We start from the raw sequence: 12111 nt of genomic DNA on the forward strand, positions 1-12111 counted from the left end.
CCCCGCCTCTCTGGGCCGGAGATTGGCCCAACTCTTCTTGAGATAATTTATGCCAGCATCCGCTCGGTCTGATTGGCCCCACTGCTCAGTTCCGCTGGGAGTCGCATCCTACCTGGCAGGGAGGTGAACTGCCTTCCCACACTCTCCCTTCTCGTACTCACCCGGCGGCTGCTGAGGTGGGAGGGAAAGTCCTGGCTGGGAGAGCTGAGCGGAAAAAGCAATCCTGATGGGTTCTTGGAAAGCTTTCCTCTTCTCCCCTTTTCTTCTGTGGAGTCAAAGTAGAGTGGTGAGGCTGACGTTCTTGTTACTGACCCTGCATTTGGGAAACTGGTGAGTACATTCAAGGACTTGAAACTATTCTTTGATATCAACCCCCTCCCCCCTCGTTTCTCTTTCTTTAAAAAATTTGTCTAAGTTAAGTCATTTGCATTTCCCTGGGCACAAGTGCGGTATTTCACCGTCATTTTATTTTCTGATTAGATCTACTTATTTTCAGACAGAATGAAAGGAGCCTATGTGTGAAAGCGTAGAGGGGAGTTGAGTTTGGGTTTGTTTTGTTTTGTTTGCCTTGAGACAGTGGAAACTAGTAAAGGTTCAGTTACTGGGGAGTAGAAATGATTTTGCTACTAAATTTAGTGAATGAATGTCACTGATGAACTTTCTGGATAATTCTACATTTTAAAGAGAAAGTTATTTTAGAAACTTGTTACACAACATGGTATGTATGATGCTTTTCTATAAACTAACGTTGCTTTTCCCCTTTCTTTCTCTGTTCTGGAAAAAAAAGTTTCATTACACAGGGATTATAAATATGGCTTAAAAATTTTGGGGGTTTGAGGGTATGCTATATATAAGTTGGAGATAACCATATATATTTTATTGAGGTATCTGAATAATTTTTATTTTATTTGGTTGTCTACGAGTAAGAAAAAATGTATGTATATGAATATGTGGTGTGTGTGTGTTTGTGTGTGTGTGTGTGTGTGTGTGTGTGTGTGTGTGTGTATGTGACCGAGAAAGAGAGACAGGGAGAGAGACAGTAGTATCCCCAAGCCTCCAATTTAGCAGGATCAAGACTTGAGCTTCTTGGGTTGTAATATCTTCCAATAAAACTTTGAAGTAATTCTGGTAGAAAAATAAAATGGCCAGGTATTGCACCCGATTATAGGAGTAGTGGCTGAATGGAATTCAAATATATTAAGACAGAGATGCTATTAAGATCTTGGATATACTATGCATATGATGTGACTGTGTTTTATATAAATGCATTTTTAAAATTATATTATTATGTGATGCTGTTTAGAACTCAAGAATAAAACGCAATCACTATGCAGATGAAAACATGCCTTTATAACTACTTGTATCTTTACTGAAATAAATTAGGATGATGATTAATTTTAGTATATAGCTAGAGTGAGTATTGTTGTCATTACCAACAGATAGAACAATGACATGTTTATCTCCGAAAACGGAGAATGGGTTAAGTAAGCCATGCAAACCAATACTAGGCTTGTCAGAAAATGTTTGACATGCAATGTTTAAGTATTACAGTTTTAGTTTATTTACCTTTTCCCCTTAGAAACATGCTTTGCACGGACACAAACATACTACTGACTCATTATTTGTTGTATATGAGTTGTACCATAATGTCTTATATCTTTGAATGTACTATAAAATTATAGAAGATATTTTGATAGATCATATGTCAGTACTTTCATGAATCTTCATAATATTACAAATGAATCTGTGTTCTCATAAATAAACACAGATTTACCCAGTGGTTTTCTGAAATAACAACCTGTGTGCTTCTTTACCTTTATGAGTACAAGTTTCCCATGGAACCCAATAGACAGGCTGATTCCTAAAGGAAGTACTGTCTATCTACAAGCATGTTTTATTTTAAATAATATCTTGTTTTTGAGGATATTTACATTATGATCCTCATAACTGGCCCCAGAGCTCTCAGAATTAAGGAGTTGTGCAGAATAGTTGACAGGGATGGGTTCTAGAAGTCTGGAGACATGATCATCTGTGTCAAGAGCCCTTAGCCTCCTTGAACAGGTTCTTCATCTAAGAAAAGAAGGGTGGTTGGAGATCATTAATGATTTCTACGCATTTTTGTAGTCAGTAAAATTTGAACTGAAACGTGAAATAACTCAGTGGTTGCTCTACTGGTTTTCCCTTGCTGTTTTCAAGAGTGAAATTCTAATCGGAATTCCACATACTTCATTTTACCCATACGTATGAGTGAGTGAGAGAGGAGTGTTATGCAGTTAAAATAGATAAATAATTCATTTTATCACAAGATTTGGATTATTCTGGCCAATAAATGAGAGAATATTAAAGAATAAAGCTATATATTGCTGTTATAATTAGCTGTCAGGGCCTCCATAATGAGAGTTTATGTCTTCACTTTCAAGTAGCTACAGTTGTGGTGAAGTTTTCATCCTTTTAATATTTAGTTGGAGATCATTGGGGTCAGCGTATATAAGCCATTTACATGCATATTTCCTTCTCCCTTTTGCCTTCTTTTGAGGGGCCTTTCTAAAACTAATCACAGTTCTGTTTTTCAGAATTTTGATATCGTCTGCTGGCTTCGAAAATAAATCTTCAGAGTCATCTATTTGGGGGTTTACCAAATTGGGGGTTATTATTTCTTATATCTAATCAGAGACAATAGCTTCTTTCCTCATTATTTTCCATCAAGTGCACAGAGAAGAGACACTATATTGATTTTTATATTGCTGAACTATGAAAGCCTAGCCTCTTGTAAAACTAAAGGCTATAGTCATTGTTCCTGTGTTCCATTCTCTGTGAGGCTCTGTGGCATCTTGATAAGTTGGTTAAAATCCCACAAACCTCATTTGACTTACTTGTGATGTTGAGAAAATCTAACTATGATCAGATTTTTAAGAAAAGCTGAAAAAATCAATGGAGGTTTCAGTTGTTCTAAAAAGTAATTTATGATAAGCTTTGACTAAGAAGTTATATTTTGAGAGAGCCCAGGGAAAATAACTTGCTTTGGGTTTTTTTAAAAGAATTTCATGAGTCAGTAATCATACAGTTTAGCATTCAGCTGCTCAAATGAAAATATTCAAATACATTTGCTTTATAAAATATATTATTTTCAATTAATTTCAGTAATATATTTTGTGGAGGTGATAGTGAATAGTTTTTCTTTAGGCATTGAGATTTTTGACTTAATTTTCTAATATAATACAATGCAAACTTGAAGACAAAATTACTGAGTAATGATATTCTTTGATAATAAAATATTCAAAGAAAGACTGAGAGACAAAATGCTTTTGAAGCTGAAATGCAAATATTATTTTTGATAAATCTCCTGTGTTTAGACTCTTTTAGATATACCCTTCTTCCACTTTATTCCATACTATTTTATGAGATATACTTTTGCCTAAGCAGCAAAAGATGTTTGACTTTTCATTCAATCATTAAATAAGCTAATCTAATATTTTTTAGTTATATGAAGGTGATTAAAATTTGTCTAACAAAATACTAATGAAGGCAGAGTCCCAAAGGAGAAGAGATAAGGTAGGGTGGAAAACTGGAAAAAAAAGGCTTTTGAGATATTATAAAAATATAATACATGACTGCCATGAGAGAAAGAGAAAAGTGGGCATAAATTTAGTATACGGGCCTCAGGAGAATAATTCACGTGTACACGTGGTACCAACTGAGAATCCTGGACTTGGCCATTAGAATGTAAATTCTAGTTTTAGCTCCACCATTTCCCACTAGGGTGATTTCAGGAAAATCTCTGAGGCAGAGAGTCCTCATTTGTGAAAATAGAAATGACATCTTCCTTTCCAGCTTGTTTCAAGACCAAGAGAGAAAATTTGTGCAAAATACATAGCATTTAAAATTTTAACTGAAAAGATATAATGACAGATATTCTGGGAATTACAGTGATTCTAGTAGTGTTTATGCCGGTCAGACTTGTCTCAAGTGCAGTGAAGTCCTTGAACCCTTAATGCAGTATGAGACATCGTTGGGATTCCAGAGAGATCATTCATTCATTTATTCAATCAATATTTCTTGAATGCCTGTTACATGCCATACAAGGGGCAACATGCTGCATTTGCAGGGGGAAATAGACTAGGTATGCGTATAACCTTTATGCAGCTTTTACTCACCGCCAAGACCTAGATTTATGGAATTAATCAAAGCAAAACATCTTGTAGTCACAATAAGGAAATATACATTCAAAACTCCAACATTAAACAGAAAAGTCTGCTGTTGGAACAGATCTCATTCAAGGAAAGAGAATTAGGGAGCCATGAGATCTCCCATCAGCAATACCAGAAGACTATGGGGGAAATATCTCCAGAATTCTAAAAACAAATGTTCAGCCTAGAACATTATACTTAATCAAATTACCAATCAAGTATGAAGGCAGAATAATGTTTGGAATCTATTCTCCCCATTTTACAGATGGGAAAACTGGGGCACAGCAATTTTTAGGAATTTGTTGTAAACATCCTCTTGCTGACAAGGACTGAATCCAACAGTCAAGTCTATGTATTCTATACCCAAAGCCTGCATTCTTAACTACCACACTTCTCAGATTTTAAATGCAATTTAAATCCAAGAAATTAACATGACTGTGGATGGAGGGAGGAAAAAGGAATAGAGGGATGAAAGGAATGATGAAAGGAAAGGACAGATGATACAATTGATAGAAGCATAGTAAGTATAAAAATCTGTGTAGTTATCACATAATCTGGAATATTATGTGTAGTGCTGGATTAATTATTTTAAGAAAACCTTTAACAAAGTGGAACACTTAATCTAGAAAAAACACCATAGGATAAAGAGTTAAAAGCAAGAAATTGGAGTCCAGATAAGGTTTTCTAAGGATTCAGATAGCAACTTATTTTTAGGGATGCTAAATAAAATCATCGTTGAATTTATTACACATAGGTATAATAGACACACCATAATGAGTAGTGAAAGGTATGTGAAGTCAAATTTTCTTTCAACACAAAAGGCCTCTAACAAAATTATAGATGCCTGATCACTAGACTTCTTCAAGCAGAAGCTTGTTAGAGTTCTTATGCTCTGTGGGAAGCAGATGAAATTTATGTCTCTTTCTATTTTTAAATATCTCAGAATCTAATTCTATCTGCACTAAAATAGTTTAACCAACTGAAGCCTCATGTTTCAGGAAATAGTCTTAGCTATTAATTCATTCAGTAAACATCTATTGAACATTAACATTCATTCAACAAATATTTACTCAGTGCCTACTGTGTGTTAAGCAGAGTTCCGACAGCTGGGATCCTATGCTAAGACAATCCTTTACCTAAGAGCGTTTGTGCCTTGTGTGTGGACATGTATGGAACACAATATATGCTAGGTGTATAGGACGAAGAAGGCAGAGTCCCTGTCCCCAGTGAACCTGCACTCTGGTAGTTTATGTTGATGATAAAATGCTATAATTGGTATTCAGAATTTGAGATGAACTATAGTGGAGACAGCATGCGAGGCTGGCATTCACTGCAGCTCTGGAAAAAGGCAAGGTTCTCAGCTGTCAATGGGCATACATTTGGGTCAGTATTAGCGAAGAAGAAAGAATGAGAGAGAGAGAGGGCACTTCCTTAGTAACAATTCTTTTTGAAAAACCTTCAAATTATAATTACTGGAATGACTAGGAAGATATTTTTCTTGTTTCTGTTTTACTGATCTATAATATCTCCTTTTTAAGTGAATGGTCGGAGAGCATCCTTATGCCAATGAATATCATTTAATCTCTCATTTACTAAGACTTAGGAACAATCAGTGTGTTTCTGCATTCAGAGGAATTCATTATCATTTCCTACTTCCACTTAAACTTTAGATCTTTTAATATGTTTTATAATTTAATAAGCCTCAATATTATGCCTCCACTTTGTAAAAGTTTTAGCAGACTTACAGAATTTATCCGATGCCTAAGAGCCTCAAAGACTTAGAGAATGTGAGTGTCATGAAGAATTTTATTGTTTCTAATTTATGTTCTGTCAGGGTCTATATATGTAAATTTGAACAATAGAGAATTTGGTGTTTATTTTAATATGCTTTTAACCCAGTGGTCATTTTTAATAGACTATGGTGAAAATTGTGGTTTATTTTCCTTTCTTTAAGAATATGTTTTCTTTTTTATTCTGACAGGGCAAATTTCATCTAACAATTCTCTTTTTCAATAATTTTATATAAACTCCTCTACTGATTCTTCTATTTAGTTATAATGATTTTAACCTCATTCATATGAACTATGGGATACTGATTAAAACTTCATTAAATTTCAAGTTTATTTGGGGATTGTATATTAACAATATTGTTTTATAACCAAAAATATTTACTTTGCCTTTATTTTTTTTCTGTTCCTATAATCTTCAATTTTTTTCCACATAAGACTTATACCTTCCCTGTTACATTTCCTCTGAATAGTTTTATAACTCATACTGTCATTGTGAAACATTTTTTGGTTCTTAATTATGAGGGGTAAGTACTAGTACCAAAGGCTACTTTGTTCTTTTAAATTAATTTTATATTAGGTTAGCTACATTAATAAATTCTCCTATTGAGGCCAATCGTTTTTATTTTTATTTGCTTATTTTCCTGATTCACTGTAATTTTACTTGCAGATGGCAAGGTGAGCTCGAATATTCTTTCCATCTATTGGGTGATTTTTTTTTTTTTTTAATGGGACTCCTGCTATGTGTCAGGCTTTGGGCTGAGTGCCGGTGATATCACATTGGAAACCTTAACCCCTGTCCTAGAGAAGCTTAGAGAAGGTCGTAAATAAATGAGGTAGTTAATGAGCGCCTGGGTGGCTCAGTCAGTTGAGTGTCCAACTTCGGCTCAGATCACTGTCTGGGCAGTTCATGAGTTCCAGCCTCACACATCGGCCTCTGCGCTGACAGATCTGAGCCTGGAACCTGCTTCAGGTTCTGTATCTCCCTCTCTGCCCCTCCCTACTTGCACTCTGTCTGTCGCTCTCTAAAAAATAAATAAATATTTAAAAATAAACAAATAGGGTCGCCTGGGTGGCTCAGTTGGTTAAGCGTCTGGTTTCGGCTCAGGTCATGATCTCACGGTCCGTGGGTTCGAGCCCCTTGTCAGGCTCTGTGCTGACAGCTAGCTCAGAACCTGGAGCCTGCTTCGGATTCTGTGTGTGTCTCTCTCTCTGACCCTCCTTTGCTCGTACTGTCTCTCTGTCTCTCAAAAATAAAAAAAAAATTAATAAACAAATAAATAAATATGGTAGTTAATTAAGATGCAATGTGGTCAGTTTTATGGGAGAATTAGACACTGGGCATATTGGAAACATTGAGTGAACACACTTACTTAATGTCCAAGCAAAGGCTCCCTTCTCCTTCCTCGAATTTCCTATGTATCCTCTCTTTGTGTGTTAAGTGATGAGTCTTATATTCCATTGTGCTAAAAAAGAAACTCATAGAATTGAGTGAACTATCATTTCACCTCTCTAAAACTCAAAAGTTCAGATCTGTAACCCTGTTATCTACCACGCTTTTACTTCTTTTGCCTCTCTAGTAACTTTTACAAACAATGAAAATGATTCAGAGCTACCATTGTAGAAGGGAGCTTTGTACAAAAGAATTTAGCAGCTAGAATATAAAAGGAAAGCAAGAACATTCGTTTTTTATTTTCTTTTCTTTGAATTTCAGATCTAAAATCAATATCTAGTCTCTAAAAGCTAGCTCCTGTAGGCTTTGACATTAGGATGTCCCTCACTCAGAAACATTAGGACAGGTAGGTATGTTTCTTTCCTGGAACTTATCACTTGTCTTATGTTTATAAAAACATATTTGAAATTCAGAAACATGCTCTAATCTGTCATGAACAACAGCTCACAGATGAGGCCTGGCTTTGGAGTTTTCATCTTGACCGTCTAAGCAGATTAATGGATGAGTTTTCCCCACGTGTCAGAGCCAGGACATTTGCAGTCACCTGTATATGCACTATATACTGGGTGACTATATAATTTATCATCCAAATTAGGCCATTTTGTGAGTAAAGAGGATGCTATTGTTATTCTAGGACAGCAGGCATAATCCAGGGCTATGCTGGGCAAACTCTGACCAATGTTGAGCCTCTGTATGAAAGACCGTTTATATTACTTGATTGACTTGCTGTAGACCTATATTATTTTTTTCTAGCTATAAAGGTGGAATAGTATATTATTTCTTTATACTTCTGCTTGTAATTCTTTTTATAATTATATGGTATAGCATACCTTGTTTTACTTCGTCTGTCATTATTACTAGTTCAAAGCTTCAGGTTGTTTTATGAAGAATGGTAATAACTCATCAGAGTACTTTTTCACAAACAGTAATTACATATACTGATTGATTTGTATAATGTATTAAAATAGCCTAGTAAAACAAAAACAAACAAAAAAATCCCAACACTGATGTATGTGACTCAGAATTTTTTCTTTAGTTAATAGCGGTGTCAGTTAAACAATATGTGAGAAGCAGAAGCTTTGGAGAAGCAGATACCAAGATGCGATTAGACATGTAAGAGATTTTTGAGAGAAATACTGGATAAGGTAAATAGGAGGAAGTGGATGTAAGCAGAGAGAGGCTTCAGATAATAATGGGAGTCTGACCCTTGTGAAAGTTGGGGAGAAAGAAAAGTTTGTGTCAAAAGAGTCTTGGACTTCGAATCAGGTTTTGGGCAGGCCAATGAGAGTGGTCTAACATAAGCTGCCTTTTGGAGCCCTCAGTTCTGTAGGAATGGAACTGTACTAGGATTGTTACTGCGTTCAGTTACTGCCACGAGCAACCCAAGAGAAGTTTGGGTCTGGGCAGATGCTGGTCTGGTCCTGAGGGCCGGCCCTGGGCCATCAGTCAACTGCGTTTCGTGGAGGGAGAACTAAGTAGCACATTTTCAGGGCTGCCACTGTTGTGTTCTTGATGGAATACAAAACTCCGTTTCTCTCTCTAAAAGGCTCTGTTGAATTATTTAATTTATGATTAGAAATTTGTTTCAGAATACTATCTGATGTATAGGAAAAGGCAGTTCACTTTTAGGTAGGCATTAATGACAAATTAACTCCTTTTCATGTATTTATATTATAAAATTGCTCAGAAAGATCATAGTATACTATTAATATACAAACAAAATTCAGTTAGCTATAGCTCCACTAGCATAGAATACTTAGTATACTCATTATGCTGCTTTCCCACCAAATCTTCAGCCATTTTATACATAGGCTGTCATAGAAGCAAATTGTTATATTTTATACATAATGTTAAATTATGAAAATAATGTTCCATTTTTTACAATGTTCCACTGATTGTTCACAAAATCAATCAAATGGGTACATTCATTACATCATAGGGCTATATAATTATTTACTTAAATGGACTCATTATTTAAAATTTGTGTTATTATAAATAATGTTGTAATAATACCTTCTTATATTGTGGTTTTCTGTATGTTTAAATAGTTTTCTCCTTTGTTAGAAAATAAGATAACCTAGATTAGAAATACAACTTTGTCTTATTTTCAGGACTTGGCACATTTGTAGTACATGATATTTATTTAAAGCATTGGATTGGAAATTGAGCACACATGTTAGAAAGTCGTTTTCATCAGAGCATGTGTGTGTGATTCCTTGAAATTATTATTTCAATCTTTTGGAATTCAATGATGGAAATTAAGCATCCTATCCATGCACAATCCAAATATACTATTTACTTACCATATGAGTTGCTGTGTTCTTATGAATTAGAAAACTCACAGTCCAATGACCCTGAAATTTTTAATAAAGATAAAATGTGGTGATATTACAGAAGCTTCCAAAAAAAAAAAGTGAGAGGGACAAAACAAGTCTTCAAATTAAGTCAATCTTCCTGGTTCTATTATTTTAAAAGGTGTGTCCTGGAAATTCTATAAATCTATTTTTTTCTCATCTGTAAAATAGAAACGTTAATATTTATTTCAGGGGATTACTCTGGATTAAATGACATAAAATGTGGAAAGAACCTAGCACACAATTCCTAAAACATGGTAAGAACTTAATGCTGCACTATAGGTACTCAGTAGTTAATAGTAATAAAAATGTCAATCTTTAAAATAACAAGTATTAAAATTTCATACTCAGTGGTATAAGTGTATTTCCATTAACTATAAAATTATACTGAGTCATATTATTTGAAAGAAGTCCTTGAGCTTGAGTTAAGAAATTCTCAATGTTACCTAAGAAAATCATACTTCGGGGCCCCTGGGTGGCTCAGTCAGTTAAGCGTCTGGCTTCAGCTCAGGTCATGATCTCATGGTTCGTGGGTTTGAGCCCTGCATCAGGCTCGTGCTGACAGCTAGCTCAGAGCCTGGGCCGTTTCAGACTCTGTGTCTCCCTCTCTCTCTGACCCTCCCCTGCTCGCGCTGTCTCTCTCAATAATAAATAAAAACCATTAAAAAATTTAAAAAAAGAAAGAAAATCATACTTCTTTCCCCTATGTGAATGGTCACTCAACACATGTAAACATCACAAATATTTTCTAGCCTGTGAAAGATATTGAGATATCAGATCAACTATGTGAACTATTTTTCAAATTATGACAAGTGCTTTTTAATCACTAAAATAATACCAATAAGACCTTAACGTAATTAATGAATATTCTGAAAGCAATTTAGAAAGCTTGGAGGGAAGATACAGAAAAATTAATTATAATGAAATTTCCTTTCTATTATTGCCAAAAATGAGGACAGTTAGCTTTGTGGAAGCACCGAGATTCTCATATTCCCTCAAAGCTAGCTGGGAAAAGAGGGCTATAAATCACTATGAGCTTGTACTTTGGGATTATCAGGATATTGCTACTGTTAAAAAATAGAAAAGTCTTTTATTTTTTTTATGGAAACTTCCATTTGACTACAGTCATATTTCAAAGAAAGATAGACTGCTTACATGTGCAGTGGCCTGCCTCAAAGCAGCAGATGTTTCATTCCATAAACTGGGAGTTCAAACTAAATGGGGGCCCTAAAATTTGGGTTGTTGCCAATATTTTAGCAGTTCTAATTGGATAAGATAATATTCCTGGAGGACACACCAGCAGGGACTCTTCATACTTCAGGATTTTCAGTGATTTAGTTTATGAATGAATGTATGTATGTGTACATGTATATATTTCACCGAGAGAATATTATTATTTTAAAGATGTCATATAACTTATTTCAGTAGTATATACTTTTTGAAGTTAAATGCAGCAAAACAATGAAAATAAATGGGTGCTTCAGTGAAAACCCGTTAACTAGATGTACCGTAGGATTTTACGTAGGAATTTAGGTTGTATACATCGGTAGTAAGTCACCCCCAAATCTCAGGGGCTTACAGCACTCAATGTTTCTCACTGAAGCTACCTGTCTGTTGTAAGTCAGCTGTGGCCCTATTAAATTATCTGTTAATAATAACTATCAATAGAATTACAATGGAGAAGAAATGAGTAGTGGATATTTAAAGGTGAAGTTTTCATTTACAATGTTAAAATTTGTACTCGTTAAGGATAAAAAGGGTGATGTTAACTAAGATTATTGTGGTAATCATTCTATATATCAAATTAGTACATTGTACACCTTAAATTCATACTATAATATACATCTGCTATATCTCAATAAAACAGAAAAAAAGAGTTAAAAGATAAAGAGGGAGTAGGCTGCATAACTGAGGATGTTTCAGGACCAAAGCAAAAGAGATCTAAATGGTTAGTGTGGAAAAAATAAAGATACTGAGTTAAATTTGCATGTTTACTACTAGAGGGAAACCTATGTCTGAAACATTTGGAAATAACTGGTATATTTAGAATTTACCTGATTTCACCAATGTAAGTGTTTATTCTTTTAACCTTTTTTGCTGGAGGGCTGAAATTTATTGCAGTAGGTGTTAAGTCTACTCATTTGAAGATGGCATTCTTTATGAGTAATGATGAGTAGTTTGTTACTTTTGATGAATTGTAGATGAATATCTGTATGGCTGCATTTTCTATCACAACGCAGAATTAAGCTGATTCCTTATGCTTGGTAAACACAGGGGTATAACAGGAAGCATTAACTGGAGAGTTAGTAGGACTTGTTTTCTCCGTTTTG

The 12111-nt window shown here is 34.9% G+C and overlaps 1 protein-coding gene across 1 annotated transcript in view; it reads left to right on the top strand.

Annotated features, from left to right (window-relative positions):
* Positions 1–101: 101 nt before the first annotated feature.
* The window catches only part of GABRG1 (gamma-aminobutyric acid type A receptor gamma1 subunit), a 63353-nt gene continuing 51343 nt past the window's right edge, over positions 102–12111 (top strand). Inside the window, exon 1 of the mRNA XM_029946427.1 lies at positions 102–330. Within this exon, the coding sequence (XP_029802287.1) occupies positions 227–330 (104 nt within the window). The 5' untranslated portion in view covers positions 102–226. The remainder of the gene's footprint in view (positions 331–12111) is intronic.

The sequence above is a fragment of the Suricata suricatta genome, chromosome 1, assembly GCF_006229205.1.
Source record: "Suricata suricatta isolate VVHF042 chromosome 1, meerkat_22Aug2017_6uvM2_HiC, whole genome shotgun sequence".
In the NCBI taxonomy this organism is placed as follows: Eukaryota; Metazoa; Chordata; class Mammalia; order Carnivora; family Herpestidae; genus Suricata; species Suricata suricatta.